Source organism: Meriones unguiculatus, chromosome 2, assembly GCF_030254825.1.
Source record: "Meriones unguiculatus strain TT.TT164.6M chromosome 2, Bangor_MerUng_6.1, whole genome shotgun sequence".
In the NCBI taxonomy this organism is placed as follows: Eukaryota; Metazoa; Chordata; class Mammalia; order Rodentia; family Muridae; genus Meriones; species Meriones unguiculatus.
Window position 1 is genome coordinate 12,563,380 of NC_083350.1, and position 27,791 is coordinate 12,591,170.

A 27,791-nucleotide genomic window follows, 5' to 3' on the forward strand; every position below is an offset into this window, starting at 1 on the left:
ATAAGTTTTTTTTTTTTTTTTTTTTTTTAGTTCTGGCTTGTAATTTGTCACTGAAGAGTCAAAAATAACTAACACACGTGAGCTTTTGTATGTAGAATTCATCCCAAGATCCACTCATCAATAAGATGGCCAAATGTTGTCAGCCTTGGATGGAGGACCTTGCAACCTGACAACATGAAATTGTCCAGAATGAAGGGGAGGGACATAGAAGGCCTGAAGAAACCCTGCCCAAAGTCAGGAGGAAACGGCAAAGCCAGGAGAAAGACGTTATGAAGAAAGGGCTGAAAGAGGATCCCCAGGGGAGAAGGTCAGATCCAGGCCAACACCATGGTGACCTGCTCTCTCGGATGAGTGGTACTAAGCATGCATGTGGGACTTTGCAGCTTACAAAGCACTTGCACGTCTTTGAAGTCGTGTGATCCAGAGGTCTTATGATACAGGAAAGGCAGGGACCGCTGACATCGTAGCTTACAGACAAGGACACCAGAGCTTCAGAGTGTGTGGTGACCTGCCCAGGTCATGCAGCTGTGAACTGTCACCGTCTCTTGCCTTCAGGCCCGAGGTTCTTCCAAGATGCACATGGCCTCCCCCGCCCCAAGTGGGGTCGGGATACTTGGCGTGTGCCAGTTAGGACATAATCCATCTCTGTTACAATGACTCAACCCTGCCGCTACGGCACAGACGCAACCATATGCTGCTGACCAGGGGTGGGTGAGGAGACCTGTCCAGAAAGGAGCATGAAGAACTTTCTGGAGGACAGAAACGGTCAGTGTGCTGCAGTAGTGATCATAGGCTCTTCGCCTTCCTTTCCCCAAGCAATCAAACTACGCCAAGTGGACAGGTGTATGCTAGACCTCAAGGAAGCTCTTTAAAAGATTTTTTTAAGGAGCTACAGACCATACTACATGAACAAAATGAGTACAACCGGGTCCCAGTAAAGTTTTCCTTACTGACGCTTCATTAGAACTCCAGAATTTTGTATACCATGAGTAATATTTGTCCTTTGGCTTCAATTATTTAAAAACATATCTAAGTCATGATTTGCCCACACATACAGGTTGCAGCTGGGTTTGGCTTGGGGATATAGTGTGTTCCCAGGTCTGTGTGTGTCCGTGTCAGGCACTCAGTCCTCAGACAAGAGCAGAGCTGTCGTGTCACAAAGTGGGCTGTCCCAACTGGATGACAAGTGTTTTAACCAGTGACCGTGCCTCCTAGGGCTCTGGAGACTGGGGATTATCTCCTTTCTCTGAAGGGGTGGAGCATATCCCCGGGGCAGTTCGGGGCCAGCTCTCTCTGCCCACACCGTGCAGCACGCAGTGGAGGCTAAGTCTGGAAATGCAGGACGACACATGCACTCAGCCCCGGTGCACCTCACTCCACACACACCCTGCCTTTCATCCCTGCCTTGGCTCAGAGCTAGTGCCGAGCAGAGATAGAAAGTGTGTGTGTGTGGGGGGGGGGGGGTCAAATTGGAGAAGGAGAGTGAGCCGTGGGACAGGCTGTGGGAACCGCCTGAGCCAGCTCTAGAATTGGCTTGTGATTGGCTCATTTGGTGTGCCACTTGTAAAATTCTACCGAAACTGACTCCGTCCGTTCAGCCCGGTTACCATAAGCCCTTCCAGGAGCTTTGTGCAAAAAAAGAATCCTTGCCTCAAGACACTCTGGCGCCATCTGTTGGACAATTGTATTGAGCACACAAACCTATGTCTCCTGAAAAAGTTGAGCGGGCGAATATATATTAGGCCAGCAACCTTACCAAAGCAACAGCCTTCCTTCGCTAAAGGTCAGTGTAAGTTCAGAAAGGCCAAATTAACTCAAGCGTGACTCTGAACAGCACACAAGGAGGGAGGCAGAACCCGCCTTGAGATAGTGCATAGTGCCTTCCAAAGCTACCGCAGCCAAGCTGTGCTGGGGAGTTAGGGTCTGTTTGTACCTCCCAGGCCTCTTGTCCTGCTCCGTGGATGCGCACGGCCTTGCCCTGTTTCCTCTCTGCAGGCTGGAGGCAGAGGTACAAGGGCTGCCACCCTGCCAACAGGAAATCTGTCCCTGAAGGCCAGCGGAAGCGCCTGTGTGGGCTTCCCGAAAAGGCAGAAGCTGGCAGGCCCTGGCAGCTAAGCCTGGTGTGCCAGCCACCCCCGCAGCCTCCCCTGCACTGTCTGGAACAGTCAGCACACAGCAGCGACACAAAACGTCTCCGGAGAGCGCCCTGGCAGTGGGGAAGGCTCGGGGATGAGGAGCTGGTTCCCCAAATCTTGGTGAACTTGGAGAGGCTGCTGGGCACGGCCCCACTGCATGTTGAGTGCATGCCCGCGTCTGAGCCTCGTGGCCCCAGGGGGAAAAAAAAAAAAAGAATGCCTCACGCCAACACCGACTAAGCCTAGGCTGGAGGCCTGTACGTGGTTAACTGTTGTTGTTTTAGAAATAGCCAAGAGTCAACTGTGCCTTTCTCTTCCTTCCAAGCATCCCCGAACACGTGTATATGGACGGGAGCCCCAGCCCTTGGGACTGCGGCGGAGCTGGGGAAGCTGCTGGTGTCATTTTCACCCCACAGCCTGTAGCTTGCACTAGCTGAGGCGCTGGAAGGGAGAAATCACAGGCGGTGCGGGGGAGGACATGAAAAACGCAGGGGGAGAGATGGGGTGGGGGTGGGGGCGTGGAAGGCTGCCTGGAAGGTGCTGATGTTCTCTCCCAGCTAGACAAGGCTACTCCACCCTGCGCGGGTCAGGGAAACCAGGTGGTCAGGCGGCAGTGCGGCCAGAGGCCCTAGAATTCGGCCCAGAGACCCTTCTCCCTGCCCCTGAACCTGCCCCTGCGTCTCCCATCGCTAGTAGGTTCAGCCATCTTCTCCCTCTACCCCCCAAACCATGGCCTCTGGTATGTATTGGCAACTCCTGTGTTCAGAGACCCAGGGATCTTTCTTTGTGTTTCCCCACAATGCCTTTCTCTACTCTCTCGTTCTCTCTTCCAGTCTGGCAAATAGTAGTATTTTCTGTTTTCCTTAGAATGGCCTCTGCATGCCTGCTAGTACAGATATACCCACACAAGAGCCTCTTCAAACTGAGGATCTTTGAAGGGCCGGTCACACCTGTAACCTCCCTGCTGTGGTCTGTGGAATGTCCCCCTTGGGCTCCTTTATTTCAACAGTTGGGCCCAGCTGTTTCAAGGGGTGGTAGGACCTTCTGGACGCGGGGCCTACCTGGCTGACCCTCGCTGGAATATGTAAGGCTGTAGCAGTAAGGCTAGACAGCTGTAGCTTGGTCTCAGTTCTGGCCCGAGCCATCTGTTTCCCTGGCAGTGACCTATGACAAGCAGCTACTGTAGTCTCGCAAAGCCACAGGGCTGCCTACAGCTATGCCTTCCCCACCACCACAGAATGTGTCCTCTCAAACTGTGAGACAAAATAAATCCTTCCTCCCTTAAGTTGTTTCTGCCAAGCATTTTGTCACAGTCCAAGAAAGTAACTCTACAGACCATAATTGCTACGGTGGCACATCTGACTGACGGGGAGAAAGGAGGTCAAGAAACTTGACCAAGCTCATACTTGAGAAAGGGTTAGGCCCAAACTGAACTCAAGGGATCTGAACAAGCAGCTCCCACATGCCGTACCAGCTCACACACCAACTCTTTCAGAGTCCACACTGCACCCACTCCTGACCTCCTGGTGTCCGTGGCACCCACTGGCACTTGCATGGTCAAACACAGGCTGTGGGTTTCAGCTCACCACAGCCTTGTTGGCAATGCATTGAAGCATCACTTGGGAGAGGGGAGATGGCTCAATCAATAAAATGTTTGTCTTGCATGCATAAGGAGCTGAGTTTAGCCCCCAGAACCCATGTAAAAGAACTAGCGTGGTGGTATGTGCTTATAATCCATCACTTGGGAGACAAAGCTGGCTGGAGCTATGGGGATTACCAGCTAGCTGGCCTAGCCTAGTTGATAAGCACCAAGCCAATAAGAGACCCTTTGGTGTCCACACACACGTGCACCCACATACATGTACCAGTACACACACACTCACGTTAAATAAATGACTAAAATTTCACTTGGCCTTTAATAGTTGTTCGTGAACAATCATCTACCCCCTCCTTAGCTCTATAAATACACAGCATATTTTCCCAATAAGCTGTTAACATACACTGCATTGTCACCAATGCAGCGCTGTGCCCTGTTAGAACACAGTGTAGAAGCCTCCGTTCCTCACAGTTCACCTTGCTCTCCCCACCTCCACTGGCTCACAGGCAAGCTCTGCGGAGCTCTCTCTACATGTCCCTTGGTGGCCACTGGCCCTTGTTCCCACACCCGCTGCTCTGAGCGCGCGCGCGCGCACACACACACACACACACACACACACACACACACACATTCTCCCTCAGGAACCCCACCCAATTGTCCCAGACTTCTCTGTGTTGCTACGGTTTCTCTTCCCAGACACTGCTCACCAGTGGCAAAAGAAACTAGAACTTTTCTCAGCTTTTCTCAGAGTCAAGTGATTGACACTCATATATGCAGAAGTCTGGACAGGTGTAAACTGTGAGACGAGCTGTGTGAGCTCTGCTCGTAACAGTTTACAGGAAAGGAATGGTTCTGTCCAGCGTGCCTAAAGCAAGCACAGCATTCTTAAGAATACTAAAATGTCCAAACCAGGAGACTGAAGGGTGAGCTGTGATGTCATTCTACACACGGGCTACTCTGCAGCTGCTTCAAATAATGGTTAGATTAGGTAATGCTGTACTGTGGCGTTAGGATACAAACATCTATTCTAAGAGACTGCAACTTTTGCTGGACCTACAACCAAGTTAATAGTCTACCTTGAGCTCCCTTAAGACTCTAAGGCTGTTATTCTGTAGTGTGCTCAGCCCATTTGTTTAACCTGTCTTCAAGAGAACAAGTTAACAAAAAATCTTACTTGCCTTGGATTTCCCATGTAATTGGCCTTTACAACCTAAGCAAAGGCATAGCTATAATCTTAAACTATGCTCTCTTCCATGCCCTTGACGTGTGCATGTTATATTTTACATATATGTACATATATACATGTGTTATGATAATTCTTTGCTGCAAATAGCAAATATTGGTTGGAAGTAGGTTGGAAGCATTTTTATAGAATGAATAATATTCACTGTTGAACACAATATATAAACATCAGTTGATAGCATTGGCTTGTTTTGTTATCTGGGTCAGTTGTGGTCAGTTAGAGTCAACAAGGTAATCCCTTGTAAAACTTTAAAAATATTGGTAAAGTGTTCCCCAATGTTTTTCCGTGTGATGCTTTCTGTGCTGTTCAATAAAGAGAAAGATCCTTTGTTAGGGATGGACATGCAGACACAGACATACAGGGACAGATAAGACAGCATTTGGGCAAGTGCCTGACAGGTTCAGACCCATGCAAGAGACAGGCAGGGACAGTGAAAGATACGAGGAGAGCCAAGTAGAGAATTCAAATCTGAGCCTGCTCTTGGTCAAGTGATATCAGTGGGGAGGTGCTTTATTGATTTTTTTGTCCATGATGGGATACCAATGCATTATCGGTGACTCTGAGTTTATTATTAACATCCAAAATGACTGCACTGCACAGCAGCGTTGAGTCAAAACATGGTTACAGATCTGAGAATAAATCAGTATGTTATGTTTAATACACTTATAAATCCAAAATTTTGGGGGGAAAAAGAACAGGAAGGAAATTCGCAATGGTTTGATGCCACAGCAATCTTGCGCAGGCACGGGTTTCTGGCAATGGCTCGCCCCTGGCTCCATGTTTACTCAGCAGTGCTGTACTGTGGCATGTGTTCTGATAGAAATATCTCTTCTGTTCTCCGAGAAGCATCACCTGTAAGTGGGGTAGTAATAACACCTTCCTTATAGGTCACTGTGAATATTAAATGTACTTTATGATAGACAGACAGATAGATAGATAGATAGATAGATAGATAGATGATAGATAGATAGATAGATAGATAGATTATAGGTAAATAGATAGGCAGATGTTAAACAGATGAATACTTTCCTTTTTTTTTTTTTTTTTGTAAGAATTATGCCTGTCATGAGTAAGTGCCAAAGAAAAATCGCCTACTACTATCTTTGGATAATGAGATTAGGAAATGCTTTGGGTTTTTTTGTTTTTTGTTTTTGTTTTTTGCATATTTTTCTGTAGTTTGAGTTTGTAGGCCATTTTCCCCCCTGTCATTGGAAATAAAGAATAAAGCCACCTACTGTCAATGCCGTAGCCCTAGCCTCTGGTTTGAAAGAAACACTTGAGCACCTCTGCCAACTTCCTGTGCTTTGTGTTGGCTTTGACACCAAAGATCTCCAGGAGGCTGGAGGGAGGATTGAGGACTGGAGGGTGGAAGAAGGAGAGACTCAAAAGCCAAGGGGTAGACTTCCAGCACCCAAGAAGTAGGTACCTTTCTGTGACTCAACAAAATAACCAAGTGTGGAGGAAACCTATAGTTCCATGTCTACTCCAAAGGTTCTGGTTGCTTATTTGAAGGAGCCTGTAGCTGGCTGTGGTCCTGGTAAGAGCAGAAGCCTAGGTGATGCTGGGACCGGAGAGTATAGAAGAGATACAGCTAACAGCCCATTGTTTCCCCGCGGACCCTCACTCTGCGGAGGGCCTAGCCAACTCCTTCCCACCACGAATTCAGCCTGAGCTCCATCTCCTCCGTGAAGTCCTTCTGATTCTACTTCCACCATGCTATTAGCCTAAGCCACACCCACTTAAAGCATATTAGTTCTCTTCTCTGCACTGTGGCTATTGACTCTGTCCTCTAAGCCTCTAAGCTTATAGAGAGAGAGAGTTGCACACATCCACCGTGAGCGCAGGATTTGGTGCATAGGAATAGCAAAACGAGTCACTGAATGAATGTGATTAAGAGCAAGGCGAGAGCCCAGGGCTCCTGCTCTGCCCCGCTGTGTGACCAACAGCAGGTTGCTTGGCTCCCCTGGGTTTCCATTTTCCCTTCTGTAAAGTGGAGGAGGAGTAGATAAAAAATCCCTTTTAGTCCTGAAATTCTCTTTCATGCCTCAGCAGAGCCTCATTGTGAGCGGTTCCCTCTTCCCACTCTTTCCGGAGACGGATTTTCTGCAATGCTAGGTAGGAGCAGATGGGGTGGGCGGCGAGTGAGGTCAGGGGAGGTGACTGCTTCGGGCCTGCCCCTCCCACCAATCCGCCCCAACCCCCTCCCTTTCCCTGTCGTTGTGGGACTGGAGCCCCCTCCACAGGGTTACAGGAATGACGATACACCCTCAAGCGGCACCCACAGCCAGCAGAGCCCTGGCAAGCAAGTTAGGTGAAGAGGAAATGTCAGTGAGAAGGAAGAAAGCTGGGAAGAGAGGCTCTCTCTACAGACTCCACATGTTGTGGAGGCCGAGAGCCCGTCCGCAGTTGTCTTTAGTCTGCCTGGAGATAGTCCTTTCCTGAGGGGCCACCAGCTGCAGACTGGGCCTCAATCACAAGAACCAGAAGGGTTCTAGGTGTTGGAGAGGGGAGACACTGGGGTGCCGAAGGCCCCCGCCACCCCCAGGCTTCATGCTCAGGTCCCCAGATGACCTTAGACAGAAACTGATGCTCCCTCTGTATTAGTGACTTCTGAATCCTTGTGACCACAAGGCCTAATAGAAACAGCATCAAGGAAGAGGGTTTCCCAGGTTCACTGTATCCGAGGGTTCGCAGGAAGGCCACAGCAGCGCAGCTGAGTACACTGAGGTAGGACCCTGTGATGGAGGCCGTTCACATCCCAGTGAGCCAGAAAGCAGAGGCCAGCTATGACCTTCCAAAGCCCTGCTCTAGTGATCTGCCTCTGCCAGCCTGGCCTTACCTCCTAAAACAGCAACATCAGATGGGGAACAAGAGTTCAAAAGGTGAGCCTACGGGGGGGGGGTATTTCAGGTTCAAAACACAGCATCCAAGTGAGAACAGTACAGTGCTCAAGCGTCTGCTCCTGCTAGTGCAGAAATGAGGGAGAAGTAATTACAGCAGAAGAGAAGCACCAAAGGCAATCTCTTCCTGCCCTACACTCACCCATACTCTGTACCTACTGGACTCCAGAGCACCTGGTCCAGCCATTCCACAAAGGAGACATGTATGGGAGAGGAGCCCCAGGTCTCACTGCTACTGGCTTTGGAAAGCCAGAGCCAGAACTTGGGACGAGCATTCATTTCATGTGCCTTCTGACCTTAAAAGATCTGCCTTAGATCTCAAAAGTAATAATTCATTTACTCTATGGTATTATTCTCTGATACCCAGTACAATTGCTTAATCATTCAGTGGTATCCAGAAAATCCGAGAGAGGGAATAACTACTGGTTTCCTTGGCAGAGCCTCACGGTTGTTGCTTTGCATCAGTCACCTAGCAACTGTGATGTGGCATAGGTGTAGGTGCCACGCAGTCCTCTGGAAAGTCACGATCCACTGCTGGCCAAAATAACGTGCAGATGCCCTATTGTAGAAGGAACCTCTTGTGTATTGCATGGATGCAAACGCCTGTCAATTATAAAAAAAAAAAAAAAAAAAGCATGGCCTATAGCTGAGGCAGGAAATAGAAGGTGGAATGGAACATTGGGCAGGCAGGGGGATTCTGGGATAGAACCAGGCACAGGAGATTCAGCTGGTAAGATGTGAGGAGGACAAATAGGTGGTTCCTGAGCACAGGTAACCAGCCATGTGACAGAAGTAGGTTAGTAAAAATGGATTATTAAGTTATGAGCTAGTCAGAGAAGAGCCTAGCTATATGGCCTAGGTATTTATAAATAATATTTTGAGTCTCATGAGTCCTTATTCTGGGAGCTTAGAGATGGCAGAAAAACACGTGCACAGAATGCCACATTCCCTGCTTAGTCTGTCCCCTCAGATACATCCCGGGAACCATACCTAATGGGGCCTTACTGAAACCTTGTGCAAATCTAGCTTAATGTACAATCATGGCATAGCATAGCACAGGCTAAAATGCTGTTATAACCTAGTTACTCTGTGAAATGCCAGAAAGAGATGGTGGCGGTGAGAACCAACACAATCCATTTCTACCTGTCCTGAGGGTCTGGGCCACTTTCAGCCTCCAGACTGACAGCTCTGTTGAGCATAACAAAAGTGGGGGGAGGAACTAGACTGGCAGTTCTGATAAAAATGATGCCCCCCATCTGTCTATGAGGAAAGTGTGTGTGCTTCTTGAGAGAACTCTTTCCTGGTCTCTGTGAAGCATGTGGCAAGACTTCCAGCACACACAGCACAGTAGCAGCTGTTCCTACTATTAATCCAACAAAGATTAGAAGATTTGCTCCTAACAAAGCCTAGGAAACAAGTACCAGCTGGGAGTCAGGGGCGGGGCAAGCCTGGGTCCTCTGGATACAAGGGTCTTCTCCCTCCACTCATGACAGGGTCCGGGTATCACACGTTCGTGAGCTAAACATGGGTTCCCACAGCCTGGGCACTGAACTACTTCACAGCCTGGGTAGAATGTGACTCTGTGTCTCAGAGGCCTGTCCCATGCTCAGATGGCAGAGCTTCCCATAAAGGGATGTGGTGTGGGATGGGCACTAGGTTAAGTGACACAATTGTCTCTACTTCTCAGAGTGTAGGTCCGACTTTGTAGGCTGGACCTAGGCTGTGGCCAGAAGCTAGAAGTAACCACATTCTGTCAGTAAGAAATCCAGACAAGGGAAGCCCTACACAGGTCTTGCTCATGCTGTCAAGACTACTAAGGCAAACTCTATGAGACCCAATGCTGGGCCACCCCAAATCTACCCACAGAGGTACCACTGTCTTGTCAAACCTTATTAACCTCAGATGTCTCTACATTACCTCTTTCAGCATTACCCCACACCCCATCTCAGACTCAAGAAAGTGTCCTGAGTATCCCTGGGTCAGGGAGGGATACTGTTGGACCTGCAATCTTGGCCTTTGTAACTCTGCATCAGACTTATCGACTGAGGGTAGGTTCTGTGCCCAAGAATGTCACACCAGAAACAACAACATCATAGTAGAAGTAGGTGAAATTGGTGAGTGAGAAGTCTGGGACATACCAGAAAGACAGCATGAGAGAAAATCAACATATTATAGGACCTCAAGGGACATCTAGTATGGCTTCCTGGTAAGGTAAGGAGGCAGAAATGACTTACCCAAAGTCACAGTGGTGGAAATGTGGTAGAAGACCCCAGAGCTCTGCCTCTCAGAAGAGAGCTCTTAGAGCCTGTCTGTTGCTGCCTTATGGATGAAACATCACACATAACCCATATACACAAATCTATTGCCAGATGAAGTTCAAATAAGACCTTAGGAATCAGTTGAGGTGGGAGATGGTGGGGAGCGGGTGGAAAGACACCCTAGTGTTTCTCTGGGAATGGCCCAAGCTTAGAGAGAGAGAGAGAGAGAGAGAGAGAGAGAGAGAGAGAGAGAGAGATATGAAACTTATTTGGTCCTTAGAGTCAAAGAGGCAAGCAGCCATCCCTGCAGTCTGGTGTGTTTCTTAGCTATTTATCCATATCTAAACACCTGGGAGTTGCATCCCACGCTGTCAGCCCTGGAGGCTTGCTTTGGCAGCTGCTAAGGAGGATGCTGTGTCTCAGAGTGTGGGAGACTAAACTTGGCTTCAGGCCCAGGGCTTCCATAGGTGTGGAGATGGCTCCATGGCTTCTCTGCCCCTCTGATTCTAGGTTGTAAGAGGGCTGTTCCAGACAAGACACCAGAAACCTTCCAGGAAGAGAGTCAAGCATTCATGATAATGAAAGGGATGCCAAGAGGCAGATGGAAAGACAGAAAATTCACAGCACCTCTGAAGCAGCTGAATGGCTAAGCCTGGGTTCTCAGGGATAATAAATGCAAATATGCTGGAGAGGTGGCTGCCAGCCTCCCATAAGTTCCAGGAGATGCCAGGTCCCCCTGGTACCCTCTCTAAGTGGGAGACAATCATGGAGATGGCTGCCAAGTCCCTGTGCAAGCTCCACGTGTGCCTGAATTGCTTAATTGCCTGTGATGACTGCCTGGACTATATTAGCACAATGCTAGGGAAGCCAGCAAGCAAGAGGACCCCACTGGTGCTGGTTCACGTGCGGATGTGATAGGAGAATCCAGAATGTTTCTCCAGTGACCTTGAATCCTGGGCAGGAACTGAAAACTTGGAGAGCAGCAGCTGCTGCCTTTTCTCCAGGTGAACAGAATCCTGATGCTGTTCATTGTTAAGAGCATTTAATGACCATGCAGAATGAATCAAGAGAAGTGGGCTACAAAGAGATACTGAGTAGACAAAGCAATGTTGAAAAGAAGAACAAAAGTACAGGTATCACACTTTCTGATTTCAAAGCTTAATATAACAGGAGTGTACTGACTGGGGAATGAACATGCTGACCAACAGGATAGAACAGAAAGAAGCTTCACTTAAACAGGCAGTTTTCAAGAGTGAAAGGCAACTCTGTGGATGGAAGAGAAGTATTTATAAATATTATCTCTGATTAGAGGTTAATATTTACAAAAAATAAAGAACTCCTAAAATGCAACAAGAAGAAAAATCAAACCACTTGATATCTAAAACATGAGCAAAGAACAGAACCAAAAAATCTGAGCACAGGGGTCTTTCCTGAGAACTGATACTCCAACCAAGGACCATGCATGGAGATAACCTAAGACCCCTGCACAGATGTAGCCCATGGCAGTTCAGTATCCAAGTGGATTCCATTGTAATAGGAACAGGGACTGTCTCTGACATGAACTGATTGGCCTGCTCTTTAATTACCTCCCTCTGAGGGGGAATTGGCATTACCAGGCCACAGAAGAAGACAATGCAGCCACTCCTGATGAGACCTAATTGACTAGGATCAGAAGGAAGGAAAAGAAGACCTCCCCTATCAGTGGACTTGGGGAGGGGCTGGCATGCAGAGGGTGGAGGAAGGGAGGGATTGGGATGGGAGGAGGGAGGGAACCACAGGGGGGATAGTGAATAAAGTGTAATTAATAAAGAATTTAAAAAAAAAAAAAAACATGAGCAAAGGATTTGAATCGATAGTCCTGAAATGAAATGTAAAAATGTAAAGTGGGAATGCAAACCAGAACCAGAAAGCGGTACAAATTTGGGCCTACTGGATACTATTTTCAAAACGATAAGCATTGGTCATGGTGCAGGGAAATTGGGACTCTCAACACTGCAGGATGGGATGCAAAAATGTTGCAACTACCATCCAAAACGGCCTGGGGATTGCTCAGACTTCAGTATAGAATCGCAACATGATAGAAGCCTAAGTCTCACCTGCCCTGGGTGTGGACCCAGCACAGCTGAGCAGTGATTTGATCCATGCTCCCAGGTTTCCAGACGCTTTATCAACAATGGCAAAAGGTGCTGACAAGCCAAATGTGAGAGCCTCTCTCTCTCACTCTCTGTCTGTCTGTCTGTCTCTCTCTGATAGATAGGTAGGTGAGAGATGGTGTGCGTGCATCTGTGCACACGCCTGCGTTGCTTTCTGTACTTTCGGAAGAGTCAGTGCGATCTCTCCAGATGGAATCTGTTCACTAACTAGGTGGTGGGAGATGCTGGCATTGGTGCACTAGGGGTATCTAAAGAGATACACGCACATTGCTGTGTACTGGTGTCAGCTGTATTTCTGGCTCTAAAGAGCGGTGTTTCTTTACGGAAGTGCTATGCCTCTGTGCTTCGGACAAGCTTACAAGGCCATTACAAAGCCAGTGAGGAAGATGGTGACTAACGCATGTGGTGGCTGAAGAAGGTGAAACCCTTAAAGATGGAATGTGAGTGAGTGAGACTGGGCCAGCAGGGGCTGCAACTGGCTCTCAGAGGAAGTGGCAGGAACTCCGAGCTGCAGCCGTTCTTTCTTAATGGGGGAGCTTCCAGAATCTTCTCTCCCCACAGCGCTACCCTAGACTGTCATGTGGCCGAAGCAAGACTAAGATGAGGAGCTGAAAGTAGGAAAATGCCAAGAACGGAAGAAAAAGGGAAAAGGAAAAGATGGTGTTTGATATGGATTGACCCTGATAGACTCAATAACTCAGGATGTGTACAGTTTGAGGAGAATCTGAAAATTTCACCCCAAGGAAAAGACAGGCAAAGAGCAATAGCAGACAAGCTTCATTTACATGTGTTCATGGATGTGTGTGCGTGCGCACACACACACAGAAACCATTTTACTCTCTATAAAATATCTCCTAACTTTATGTAAACCTCAAATATATAATAGAATTTAGAAAAAACTAGTAAAGTTTAAAGTGAACAGTTGCCAATAAGTGTGAAATATTGAACCATACTAGTAAAAAGAACATTGAGGAGCCCTTCTTATGATCCAACTGAAAAAAATTACACTCTACTAACTAAGTGTGGGCAGGATTACATTTGTGGGGCTGTGCTCCATCTGATGTCTACTTCCTGCAGCCATTTAGAAATGTCCATCAAAAGCTCCAGCCAGACTAGTGGGCAGAGGCATTAGCTTCCAGCCCTGACGACCTGAGCTAGATTCTCAGAACCTGCATCGTGGGAGGAGAGAATGAGCTTGGACAAATTGTCCTCTGAGCTCCGCACTTGCACTATGGCAAATTTGCATTTGTACGTACATGCACACGCACGCGCACACACACACACACACACACACACCAATATGAAATACATTTTAAGAGCTTTAAGCATGAACATGCCGTTTGACTTAGAAGTTCCACTTTGGAATTTATCATAGAGAAAGAGCCTTGAAATCTAAACAATACACTTAGCTGTACTGTTTAGAAGAGAGACCCACCACAGATGTCCAATGATGAGGTATTCAGTGAGCGAATGACATGCTGAAGGACAGAGGTTCTCAACCTTCCCAACCCTGCAGCCCTTCAAACAGCGTGCCATAAACTTCTTTTCATTACTACTTCATAACTGTAATTTTGCCACTGTTCTGAATCATAATATAAATATGTTTTCTGATGGTCTTTTGTGAGTCACGACCCACAGGTGGCAAACCTCTGCTCTAGAGCATGCTCTGCCACTAGACATAAGAACGTTCAGTAATATTTAGCAGCATAGAAATAACCACGCCATAGAGAAAGGATATACCAGCCCATTACTTCATAGCACAGATGCACAGAATGGGCTGGAAATTAACGCATCTGTCGCTGGTGGGTGGTGTTCTTCCAGGTGATGTGACTAAAGTATTCTTTTTTATATTTCCATGTGTCTATTTTCTAAACTCTGTGCAATGATGAAATCTGGCTCTGTAAGAAAATAAACTCTTGATAACTTTTTTTTTTTAAGATTTAATGAAGTTGCATGTTTAGCACGATAGGGATTATAGACAGAAAGGCCTGGTGCTCAAAGCTGCAGGCAAGGTGGGAAATCAGAGGTAGGTGCAGAAATGGAGAGCCACAGCTGGAGACAGAGGGCATGCTTCCTTCTGACAGGATGGGCTGAACAGAGGGTGGGTCTTGGAGACGGCACCAGCATACGCCAGAGGGCTAAACCAGTGATTTCGATGATGTTTGTTCTGCTGAGTGGCTGAGCACAGGGAAGCTGCCTTTCTTCTCCTGCCCAAAGTCCCTTTCCCTTTCAACAAACACTGGCTGGCTCAGATGGGATTCTGCTTGGCCCAAGTCAAGAGGAAAACATGGTGAGAGGGGAAGGTGAGCTTCCAGAGCACAGCAAGAAGCCAGGCCCAGGCAGGGAGGGATGATGGGCAGACAAGCTACTGACCTCTGGGCATGTCCATGGGGTCAAAGCTGGCCAAGAGGTCACGGCACCACTGGCGGTCACCTTCCACCTTGCTCAGCCAGTTGTTGCAGTTGAAGTAGTATCGGAGATGGGGCCTCTTCATGTCAGTCACTATCACTCGGTCCAGGAACCAGCTGGCATTCAAGCCTGTGTTGTCATGCTCGATCCTGGGGGAGAAGCCAACACCTCCACTTCACTGGCAGAACCAAGATGTTCTCCCTTCCATATGAGGGCACCCAGTGATTCCTCCAGAGAGAGGTCCAATCCTTGCTTGCTTTGATTTTAGGGTTCCTTGTCTATTCGTGGGGATATTTTGCAAAGTAGAGGTGAATAGTAAGTCATATTGTCACCCTTCAACAGGGGAGTATTTTCTCTCCTGGGAAAATCCAAGTCCCTGAAGCTCTCAGTAGGAGCATCTTGATCTTGCCTTGGTAAGTTCTATGCTGTTTCCTAACCTTGGTCTATGCCAGCACTATACCCTGTCTGCTCTGTCCCAACTTGTATGTATACATCACCCCTTGAGGCGTATAGAGTTAAGGTGGGAAAGGCAGCTGATCCAGACTTTAGGAAGGGAGAGCATAAATGAATATGTAGAAAGCAGAAGCCCCCAGCCCTAGACGTGGTCCCTGGGGCAAACTGCCGCCTCCCATTACTCTGAGTTGATAAAGTCCCTCTCTTAGTGACTCTCACCCCATGTACTGTTTTCACTCTCATCATCCAAGGATCCCCATCCAGGCCAAGAGTGTCCCATGGAAATGTCACGTGAGCCACACGTACAATTTTAGATTTTTCCAGCAGCCTTGATTTTGATGCTACGAAGAAGCTGGTAGCGTTGATTTTAATAATATAGTGTATCTCCCACATAACCACGTAAAAAAAAATTTAGCAGCATGTGCTACATTCTTTTTCTTGTGTTAAGTCCTTTAAAATTCTGGTGTCTGTTTTATCCACACAACACGGGTGGTGCAAGCCAGATGTATTTTTAGTGCACGATAGCCACATGTCTTCTGTACCGGGGGACAGTGACACAGATACCTCTAAATCTGTGTTCCAGATCTTCCTCCACTTTCTGCAGCTCCCACCCCTGTCTAATGTCTTCCCCAGAACATGGCCACCAGATGCCTCATGGTCCAGAGGACACCTCGTTCCATCCCGTCACACTTGAAGCTTTATCCCAGAAGCTCACAGTCCAGTGAAGTCCGAGACATTGGGCCTGTTCTCTCCGGAGGCCCACACCTCTCCAAGGCACAGAGTCTGGCACTGAGCAAGGCTTTGGTCAAAGACCATTTCCCATGTGCCAGCTTCCCTTCCTCACCGCCCTGCAAGAGCCCCCTCTCTTTTTGTACCCCCTTCCCTGCACACAGTCAGTGCCTGTGGCCCTTATGTCCTCTTACTCCTCTGGCAAAGGGACTCCAGCTCCCAAATTTCCAAGTGGAAGAAAAAAGTTAGGACTAAACTGAGGCTGCATTTGAGCCCTGTCCAGGCTCCAGTTAGAGACAACCAGACCACAAATGGTCCTAAAGTAAACATATCCTGAATAGGGGTGGTTAGCAGAGACTAGGAAAGGTTTTTAAAAGGGTGATTGAACACTCTTCCTCCGTAGCCAGGCTGGAAGTTTCCCTTTTTATACAGTCCACAGAAACCCACCCAGCAAGAACATCAGGAAAATTCTCCACCCAGGGCTCCTGCAACACAGCCCTCGCTGAGTACTCAGTGCTTGGCAAGTGATTGCTCTATGCCCCAACTCAGTGAGTCCCAGCATTATATAGATGGGGCACATTTATTACAGAAGAGGGAGCAGCAGAGGCATGGAAAGATAAGCTGTACAAAATGCTGCATCTGAAAACCAGCAGAGCAGACCTCAGAGTTGGACACAGAGATCTGCTCCCAATTACCATGATTTAGTGTCTCTAAGAGCTTATATCTCAAGTGTGTGGAAAACTGTATCAAATTGTCCTAACCCATGCAAGCAAGTCTCTAATGGGACAGCTTAGAGTTCAGTAATTTGGGATGGGGGATTAGGGCAGCCAATGAGTATTAAATATCCAGAAAATGTCACTCTTGACCACCACCACTGCAGTCAAGGCAAACACTCACCTGATTTTGTAGATAAGGCCCACATTATTGGTTCGCACCCGGAACACATCAACATTGGCTTTCTCGAAAGCAGACTCGCTCCTGTGGTGGACACGTGCAGTCAGTCCCAGAAATACATCTCATGGGCCCAGGAACGGAGCCAAAGGCTGGCATCCTCTTCCTCCTCCTTATCACACTCACTGGAAGAGCTACATGCAACTAGCTACCATTCTGAACATTCTCTCTGACGTGGTCAGAGAAGAGGAAGGAAAGGACGGGCATGCTCGTGCCTAGGCTCACATCCAGGCGTCCATTTAATCTTTGCTATGAGTCCCTAAGGCAAGCACCATGGGCAATACATGGTGTGGACATGCAAGCCACCAGCTGGTAGAAGACCTGGGGTCTGTTCAGGGAAGAAGAGGAAGGAGGGTGTGATGGATGGATGCCTGGAGCCTCTCATCTGCAGGCCCCCTTGCAGCTTATCCTCACCTGCCTTGTTCTGTGAGAAGAATTGCAATGGCAATACCGAGCAGATTCAGACCTTGAATAGCAGCCTGTATCCCTGTCATTCCAATGAGAAAAGGAAACTTTCCCTTCCTCAGCAACCAGGGAGGCGGGAGCAGTAAGGAGACTCCTGACTGGCACCTGTCAAACAGTGCACTTAAAGGAAATACACCCAAGGTATGAGGCAGTGCAGGGCCAGGCCAGTCCCAGCTTCTGCACATCCTAAATTCAAGTACTTCACACAGAGGCTGGAGGCGCTTTGCCCAGGACCTTCCAGAGTGGACACCTGGGTCTCACATTAGCATCTAGTTCATCCTCTGTGTGGTCCGGGAACCCAGCCCTGATAGCTCAGACCTGCCAGCAGCTCCCTCTGACCCGTAGCTTTGAGTCTGAGTCTAAATGAGTCTATGCTCTCAGCCAGAGTCCATGGCCAGCACACAGCCGGGAGAAAAGAAAAGCACAGAAGACATTTGCCTGTGCTACGGTTTACACCTTAAATGTATTCCCAAAGCCCTTACAAGCCTGACACCCCACACATACCCCACTCACTGTCTGGAAGCCTTTAAGGGGTTGGACCTAGGAGTGTAGCTCAGTGGTAGAGCATTCTCCTGGCATGCATGAGGCCCCGGGTTCAGTTCCCAACACTGCACCATAAAGAAGGTAGTGCCTAGTGGAGGGAAATCAGGTCACTGAGGCTGTGCCTTTGAAGGGCATACTGGGACCCTTTTCCTCTTCTGGGGACTCCTCTTCCTCTCTTCACTTCCTGGTTGCTGTGAGTGAACAGCTTCTATCACCTCTGGGACTGACTCGCCATGTCCCCAGAAACAATGCAGCCAACTGGTCATGGACCCGAACCTCCAACACTCGGGAGCAAAACCAACCTTTTCTCTTTTTAGTTGGTTTAGTTTAGGTATTTGTTATAGCCATGGAAAACTAAATAAGCCAGCTTATGGTTATTATTAACATTTACTGGCTATCTGTGTTCTTCAAAATAGAGGGGGTGAGAGGCCTTCTCCCCAGGCCACAGGCTGAAGGTCAGGCACAGGGTCCTTCTGGGTTCTTCAGGGCCCAGAAGCTGGGGTTCTTCAAACAGACCCGCTCTGGTGAACAATCTGCCTTGGGGAGAAGATTCCTTAAGAGATGAGCATGATGGAACACGGCAGGGCAGGGCAGGGCTCGGGAGGGGGGGTCCTAGAAAAGAGCAGAGCCCAAGATGTATACTAAGGCAGCCTTGTCAGGGGAAAGAGGACCCAAAAAGAAGCCTGGGGACAGAGAGGGGAGAAGGAGGGTGACGGAAGCGTCTAGGCTTGCTGGAAGGAACTGGAGACTCGCAGGCTGGTGGCACGTGTCTGAGCTCAGGTGGGTGAGTGTCCAGGGAAGAAAGGAGGAGAGCCAAGCAAGGCCACTGAAGTGTGGAGATACAATGTTTCCTCCAAAGAATAATCTAGTCTCCTTCCTAGGAAAAGAAAGTTGAAGATGAAACCAAATCAAATCAGTACTGGGGAGGAGGTGTGCTGATGTGGGGTCGCCAACTGTGGGAGAGTAACAGGGCACACCAGATCCTGCTTCTGTCAAGGCAGCTGGGGAATAACTTGGAAAACACACAGTCATCGATTCTGCATGTTAGGATTTTGTGAATGAGAAACAAAAACAACAAAGAATGAATAAATGATATTTTCTTTTTCAATACGTGGCACAAAGCAACAGATTTTTAGAATAAATTGACACAGTTTTCTGCATTAAGTTAATACCCTAAGGAACGGATGCCCCGGGAAGCTATATGTTTGAATGCTTTGTACCCATTAAGAACACTTGAAGAAGTTTAAAATACGAGCTTTTAAAAAATGTTAAGATGGAATCTGTGAGCAGAGCAATCAAATAAACAGGATTCCAACTTTCATTTTAAAAAGGTGAGTGGGAGAATTTATACAAACATACCATGCCACACCTAGAAGCCAAGTCTATGTAGTCTTATTTGTTCTTGTCTATATGAATTTCCACATTTTACCAAAGGAACACAATCTGCTTTGGCGATTTCCCCTCCTGAAACCCAACTCGGCCCATGGGCTGCCAGGGGAACAGCCCCTGAAGGTCTGCGGATGGTAGGTGTCATCTTCTACAGTGGGGGAACCTGGGAAATAGACCACAGGGAGCAGGGGACAAGGTGGGGGAGGGTTCGCATCCTATTCCACCGATGGTGAAGGCAAAGGGAGGCAGCTGGGTTTCCGCGTGACCAGCAGGGGCACTCTAGACCAGCTCAAGGCCACATTGCTGGGGTGGGCATGGTTCCTTCCCAGATGTGACTCAGACTTCAGTAGTGTGTGCTCCATGGAGACCAACCTGCCCTTGCATACAGGAGAGCCGTGTTTTCAGAGAAGAAAGGGCTGTGGACAAACTCCCCTAACTGTCCATTCTCAGGGAGAGGCTGGGACTATCCCAAACAAACCCCCAGCCCCATCCACTCTGGGAACAGATCTGAAAAGCCCATTTCTAGTAAGAAAGGATGCAGAAGCTTTAGAGAACTGACTAAGGCTGCATTAGAAATCCCAGCAGAAACAGAAATGTAGGTTCCTCGCATTTCCCGGCAGGAGGAGGGGCCCCACCATGGCTCCGACACCATCCCCAAACAAAGTCTAGCTCAGGGCACTGCCCATGTCACCTCCCAGCAGGGACTTGCTCCAGAGAGAGCCTCCCAAAGCCTGTATCTGGCATTTTAGCCACTAGCGAAGCCTCCAGACTTAAAGGCCAGGCACTCTCCAACACACTCGGCTGTGAATTCTTAGCAGGAAAACAACAACCATAAAATACATGAAATCCCATCTTTTTGCCATGTCATAAACACGTGACCTCCTGGGCAACGGGAGAAGAGGAAACCCAGAAGATGGTGACTTCCTCTGAAGTCGCTTTGCACTGACCTGGGGCGAAGACTAGGTGAGGACTCACAGGTGGGAAACTAGGTGACAATGTCATCTTCACTGCCTAGAAGTCAGAGAGCAAAGATCTCGAAATGCAAATCGTGTTATATTAGGTGGTGGGTGAACCCTGCTAAACCATGAGAGATTCTGTGTTCTAGGACACAGAAAAAGGCACAGGGGTGTGCTCAGATCAAGGTGAGAGAGAGAAAGAGAGAACAGGAGTTAGGAGATGAGAGATGCGACCAGCGGCTGTGGAAAGGGGTCAGGAGAGGTGCCAGGAAAGATCAAGGTTGAATTTTAATACTGATGGAGCTAGCCCTGACTTTCCTGCATTGGGCAATGTGAACCCTTTCTAAGGCCAAGAGCTATCGGAGAAGCCTGTTAAATGCAAAAGTGTGTGTTTTTGTGTGCATGCACACATCTGGGTATGCAAGTATGTGTGTGTCTGTACATGTGTATGTGTGCAAGCTTGTGTGTACCAGTGTGGGTGCATGTGCAGGTGTGTGTGTGCATACAGACAATAACCCCTGCTTCAAGTAACTCAGTGGTTTTGTCTTGTAGTTGGCTGAGTATGCAGAAGAGAAGCAGACAGTGAAGTGTAGGGAGACCGAGGCAGCGCATCCTGCATTAACACAGAGGTGACCTCAGCTACTACCATGAGGGACGCATCCCAGACCCTCAGAAAGTCACATCCCCCTCTTGGACTCAGTTTTCAGCTTGGTTTGCAGGGATGTCATGGGCAGAATCTTACACAATTTTTTTAATAGTCTTTTCCCTTGGTTTCTCAATGTGGGCAGATTCTGACCTCTTGCTTCTCTCCATCATGCTCACTAGTGAGAGGACATCAGCTGTCACGGTCAACTCAGCATCTACTGCTTGGCTTTCCAGCCTGGCCTCTCCAGCCTTTCCTTATGCCTCAGCCTCATTACAGCAACATGGCGCCCGCCGGCTGCTCCAGCTGCTCCACCACAGAGTCTCTGCCATCCACACTCTTCCAAGCTGCTTTGTATTCCTCTAGCATCTGAGTTCATTCCAGCACTGAAGGCATTGGTTATGTCTTTTCTTGTGAGGTGTCCCTCTGGCAACGTGACACCTTGGGTTTCTACTGACCCAGGGCAAATACGGAAGCCCAGGAAGCTCATTCCCACCTTCCATGGCATGTCCATTGCCTCCCTACGCAGCCCTCTCTAGTCTCAGCTGCTACACCCGCCCATACTCCCTCGTGCAGACTCCTGTCTCTAGGCTGGTCTGAAGAAGCCAGCTCCCATGCCCTCCTGGCCCTGTCAACCCCTCCATAACACCACCCACTCCCCATACTGCAAGGTAGACTTTCTTTTGCTGTTGAGAGGGAAGGCTAAAAGCCAGGCTCTCAGGCTACGGGTACTCCAGTGACAACCCTCCTCAGTGTGTACCATCAGTGATCTGGGCCTGCCTAAGGGAGTTTGGCAAACGGACAAGCAGAGAATTATGGGTACATAAAAGGAGGAAGAACCGTGAGCTCCCACTACACGAAGATAAAAGGATAGTTTTGCTTTAAAAGGTGGGCTGGAGATGCAGACACCAGCCGGCCACCTGCCCAGGGCTAGTGGCATCTCCTTCCTCTGGGAGGGTGCATGGCAAAACGATGACTATCTCATGCATTCCCGTTACCGTGCCCACATCACAGGAGGAAAGACTTCCACAAGAGTCGCATGCAGGGTGAGGAGCGCAAGGAGGCGGGTACCCTGTTCTGCAGAGATGAACAAAATAGCGTGTTACGCACACCTCAACACGGCCGCACGGTGTCCCTTGCAGTTCTCACACATAATAAGACCGGTCACCCTGCAAAGCCCAGAGCCTCCAGTCTCCCGGCATGGCCACTCCACACTTCCCTCTTTACCCCCAGGGGGTGCCAGGCCATAAACCTTAGAGACCACAATCTGTGGCACAGGTGAGTCTAGAAACAAAAAATCTCTTGCATATTCCAGGGCCACAGAGCCATGCAGGCAATTGAAATATCTACACCATAAATGTGAATGAAAGACAAGCTTACACACACACACACACACACACACACACACACACTTCGCGATTGTGAGCCACTCCCCCTAGGTCCCCGTTTTTCTATGAATGGAGTAGAACAGGTCAGTAGATAACGGCTGTGGAACTTTTCCTCAATCAGAATCCTGCCCAGAAACCCAGTGGGTAAGAGAACTAGAAGTGAGACCGTTCTAAACCAGCTGCTCAGATTTGCCCAGACAGCACAGGCTGAGCGAAAGCCAGTGAGCTAAGACTCCTAGCCAACTCTGAAATCTTATTCTGCGGTACACTTGTGGGTTTGCTGTGTTTGCTTGTGTGTGCATGTGTGGAGTGAGGGAGTGGACCAAAGAGAAGACAGCAGTCTCTGCCCTCAGGGGTTATAGAAGAGCAAAGGGTTCGAGTGTGTCACACACAGATGCACACAGATGACATGTGACTGAGTGTGCATGGCTCCCAGGTAGGTTTAGTATGATGCTGGCCACCATGAGACCTCAGGATAGATCATGGCTCTCTCACACATATTCTTCATGGCATTCACTATCTCAGCGGCCCTAGGATGGTAGATAAGGAAATCAAGGTCTTGGAGACCATGAGATTTTGGCAAAGTTACATGGAGCAGAGCAGTAAAGCTGGTCCTAGACCTGGGGTTCTTGGTCCTGATTGTTCATTCTCCATCATCAAGAGATACACATGAGTTCTTGGGAGACCCAAACTAGATATTACTCTTTACAAAATCTAGTGTGGGACAAAGGAGGATTATCAGGAAAGCATTGGGCAACACCAGGATGATACTTGGATTGCTGACAGAGAATTCTTGTCGCACGCCTGTGGCCCAACTGTCCATTTCTCTAGTTCAGAAGGCCACCATGGGGTTCTAGGACTTGGCCAGCCAAACTAACATCCCACGACCCCAACAAGGCAAAATGGTACTCACTTGCTAGTGAGATGGAGCTTGGGGGAAAGCCCATTCTCTCCAAAAAGTGTGATGAACACATTGGCATCCGTTCCCGCACCACGGACATCCCCTGTGGCTGTGACCACCTCATACACTGGAGGAGGAAAAGACAGATTGTAGGCTCGGAAGGGAATCCACAATCTCACGCTCACAATCCTAAACCAAGCTCAAATCCGCACGAACTCCCGCTGCAAGAGCTAGACTACCTCCAGTACCACACGCTGCTTTTGCAGAGGACTCTGGAAGCTTGGAGACTAGGCCAGCTTCATTATGCATTAGGTAAACCATCTAAGGGCTGAATATGCAGCTTCCCCCAAGGGGTGTGCCTTTGGCTGCAGCACTGAGTTCCCTCTTGTGGTCCTCTTGAAGCTTGCACGGCTTTTTGTCAACACTGTTCAGGATCAGGGTGTCAGTACCTGCATACTTGAAGAGGGAAAAATCTATCAAGATTCTTAGAAATGGCAGCGTGGTGGTTTGAATAAAAATGGCCCCTATAGGTTCACATGGAGTGGAATTCTTTGAAAGGATTAGGATGTGTGGCCTTGCTGTAGTAAGTATGGTTTTGCTGGAGGACGTGTGTCACTGCAGATGGACTTTGGGATTTCAGAAGCTCAAGCAAGACCCATTCTCTCTCTTCCTGCTGCCTGCTGAGCCAGATAGAAAACTCTCAGCAACTTCTCTAGCACCATGTCTGCCTGCATGCTACCATGCTTCCAATAATAACAATAACAATAATAGACTAAACCTTTGAACTGTAAACCAGCCCCAATTAAATGCTTTCCTTTAAAGAATTACCGCGGTCATGGTGTCCCTTCACAGGGATAGAAACCGTCAGACAGGTAGGACCTGCTACAACCAGGGGAACTGAACAAGATGAGCAGGGGCATTCCATGGCCGGAGGAGTGTTAGCAGAATTGTAGGAATGTATATTAGATCTGTTTTTGGAATCAACTCCCAGAAACACCCAGCACAGACCCGTCCTAGGTCCTAGGAAGGGTTGCTGCAGCCAACCACCTTCAGAGCCACGTCACCTCTCCTGAGAAGTGGGAACAGCCACACACCAACCTATGCAGCTGCTGTTCCTATCTCCAAATGAAATGTGGGCCCCCATCCTGCTCGATGAGGAGACTCACTGCTGAATCAGTCGTGGGCTGGAAACGCTGATTCAGGGAACCGACCACAAGCGTGGGCAGCGCGGGAGGCTGACCAAAAGGAAATGACTATGCCGGGAAGCAGGAATTTGCAGTGTGAAGGGCTGGTCAAATGTGGGTATTTGGAATCCTCAGGGTGTGTGCCAGCTGTTCACCACCTCGTGGAAATGGTACAAATGCCAGCACTTGATGACTGCATCACAACCAACAATGACTTACTGCACGCCCGGCCCTGAGTTAGTTGTGCACATGAATGCTTATTGCTACAAACTTGTTTCTCTTTCCTATGTCTTGCCTTTTCAGAACAGGTCCCCAGTTGCAGAATACCTTTGAGCTCTCTCGAGGAGATCTGATGGATTGGGTTGCTCTTTGGGGGTTAAACAGTCGTTATTGAAAACCATCAGTTGGCAGTCCATTCCACCAGAGGAGTTTGTCCCATGTGCAAAGCAGAAAAGTTGATGGGAGGAGGGTGGAGAGCATGAGTACCTCGAGCATCTGTAGCGCTCTGGGCCTGCGGAAGGTTGTTCCAAGTATTATTCTTCCTACTGCAAGTCCATGAGCCTCCATGCACTGAGGCAAAGCGTTGGGCATCAGCCCACAGAGGTCTCGGGGTAGCCACTGGCTCTCCACTTAGAAGCAGGATGGCTCTTTACAAGGATCTCGCTGCCTGCCACACTGGCTAGAAATACCTGCTCCGCAGGGCTGTTTCTGGGAGTTGATGATGTAGAGGCAGCCCCACCACACAGAAAATAATAAATAGCTTTTCGATTTTTAAGCTATTGTTTATGCAGAAAAGCCTATTTCATCCAAGAGCTAACACCTGTTCCTTTGGCAGACGGCGTATTAGCTCAAGCGCCATGGACATGGTGTGCAGATGATTCTGAAGCCCTTGAGGAGCACTTCAGATTCTAACGTGGTCCTCCCTCGCCGGTGAAGAATGGCAGCTGCAGTGTCTGGAGAATGACACCGGATATGCCTGCTTCTGACAAAGCTCATCAGAGGAGCCATGGATGGGGAAAGAAAGTAGCCGTGTGTGTGTACTCTGTCGCTCATGATGCTCATGGCAAGGCTTGAGTCCTCACAGCCTGAACCCCAAGGCAGCCGGAGTACTACCTGCATCACTTATGAGCACACAGGGCCTTTCTAAGTCAAGCGGCCACAGGAGAATGGCCAGCCTTGCGGAAATGTCAGAGGCACATCACTTGAAAACTAGAGAAAGAAACCCAGAGATGTTTAATTTAAAGAAGAGGAGGCTCTGAGGTTCGGAACAGGCAAAGCAGATTCACTAGCTCACCCAGGAGCACATAGTTACTCCCTAAGCCAGACACACTCCATATAGAAGCTGCTCATGTCAACTAAATTACAGTTAAGACCATCAAGAAAATGACAGAGTGAGTCACCGATGAAGACAGCATTTGGAATGCATCCAGCAAAGGACTCATACCTAAAAAATATTAATAATTCACATCAGTAAATAAGAAAAAAAAAACCAGATTACATCCTTTTGGATACCAGTAGACAATCCAAAATGAGAGACTTCCTAAGTGCTTATCAATGTAACCCATGTAAGGCCAGTAACAGCAGTAAAAACAGTGAGACCGCGATAGACACTCCCTGGTAGTTCCACTCCCTGGGCTACCCCTCAGCAGTGAAAACCAGAGAGCTGCCAGCACGCGCTCTGCAGCACAACCTAAGTGCAGACACGAAACACTCTTCACAAAGCTATTTACGTGAAGTCACCAGAAGCAAATGAGACGCGCTGCAACACGAGGCAGAGGAAAGGCTGCCTGGGGTCGAGAACAGGAGGCTAGCTGGGAACGACACAGGAACCCGTGGTCTCGCTAATGTAAATACTCTCTGCATTGACCTTGTCTTGTGGGGATAACGCCAAAGAGGACATTTAAAACAGTTGTACTTTATCGTAACAAACTGTGTACTTCAGGAACACTGAAAAGTGCAGAAACGACTTAATACGTCACCAAAGAGACTCAAATGGCCACCAAATATGGGGGTGTGCAAATAAACATGTTCGTGCCATGATTCATCAGGGAAATGAAAACTAAACTCCCAGGAAGATGCCACCGTGTGCCCACCGGGATGGCTGAAGTAAAAAGAACCGACAATACCAAGCACTGGCAGAATGGGACGCCACTGCCCCTCTCTTACATAATGGGGGTGCATGAGTGGCCACAAGCACAGATAGGAGAACAGATGCTCACCCCGTAACCTAGCACCCCAGCTTCCAGTTACAAATCCTGGAGAGATGGCTATGAGGGCCAAGACCTGTAGCATCTTTGATCATATTAGTACAATAACAAAGGTGGAAGCCATTCAATCGTCCGTCAACAAGAGAACGGTGGACTGGCCAGGGATGTGTCTGCCAAAGGCAACCGGATTCACAAATAAAAAGAACCAACTAGGTGTCGCGTTACAGCAGGCACTAACCTCTCAGGAGGGATGGGGAGGAAAGAAGATAGGCACAAAAATATACCCACGGCAAAGGCTGTGGCTCGCTCCTGTGACCCCAGCACCGGGTGACTGGGGCGTGGGACCGCTGAGGGTTTGAGACTAGCTTAGGCCACGCAGTAAGGCTGGAGTAAAACAAACGTGGGCCGGGGGGCCTCCATTTATGCAACGTTAACAGGAAAAGCGGCTTGTGGAGTCAGACTCGGGAGACATGTCAGGTCCAGCACAAGTACAAAGGGCCCTCTGTGGGGCCTGGAAATGGGAGTCCCCATCTGAATCAGTGGTTCCACATACATGAGCACAGGTGAGTTCTTCCCTGCACTCCGCTTCCCACCGCCCCCCCCCCCCACACACACACAGGGTAGCTGGTAGGCAATGGGCGGGACAGAGCCGCAGCCCCACCAGGCAGCCCGCACCCTTGGCCTTGTAGTACTCATGCTCTAGCTCATCCTCGTTGTCCTCAGAGTTGTAGTTGAGCAGCTCCTCCTCGTACAGGCCCAGGAAGTCGATGTCTTTCTTCCTCCGCTTCTTCTTCTTCTGGGGCATCATCTTGCCACCTGCCTCTTCTGGGACCCTATAGGCTCACCAGTTGGACGGCTTCCTTAGATCTGGGCCTCTCACTCAGGAGGGGCCTCAGTGGGGCCCTCAGCCCTCCTAAGGCTTCAGGTCCAGATGCATCATCCTGGCTTTGTTCCTTAGGTCTTTTGGGTCCCCCATCCCAAACTTCTGTCCTGCTTCCCTCCTCTCTGATCCCCGAGCCCAACACAGAGTCTTTCTGTTTGTTTGTTAGTTTTTTCTTATCTTTTCCCCCTCTGTCCCTAACTTGTTCTCTGCCTCCCTCTCTCACTCTGCCTGCCTCGTGGCTTCTCCTTGAGTCCTATCACTTATTCATGAAAATGAGAAGGCTGTCCTCTTTCCTCCCACGCACACCCCTTTGCAGAGACTCAAGTGACAAAATGTCCTGGCATCCACTTCCCACCTGACCTCACAACGGGAAAGGGGGCACTCAGGACCCCTCCAGGGCAGCT

At 48.8% G+C, this 27,791-nt stretch overlaps 1 protein-coding gene across 3 annotated transcripts in view; it reads right to left on the reverse strand.

Annotated features, from left to right (window-relative positions):
* The window catches only part of Loxhd1 (lipoxygenase homology PLAT domains 1), a 150,696-nt gene extending 123,384 nt beyond the window's left edge, over positions 1-27,312 (reverse strand). For 2 of the 3 annotated variants that reach the window (XM_060376894.1, XM_060376893.1), the window contains exons 1-4: positions 27,180-27,312; positions 23,126-23,240; positions 16,775-16,855; positions 14,660-14,844 (exon numbers count right to left, since the gene is read on the reverse strand). In XM_060376894.1, the coding sequence (XP_060232877.1) occupies positions 14,660-14,844; positions 16,775-16,855; positions 23,126-23,240; positions 27,180-27,312 (514 nt within the window). The remainder of the gene's footprint in view (positions 1-14,659; positions 14,845-16,774; positions 16,856-23,125; positions 23,241-27,179) is intronic. The other variant, XM_060376895.1, reaches the window with a different exon arrangement.
* Positions 27,313-27,791: the final 479 nt, after the last annotated feature.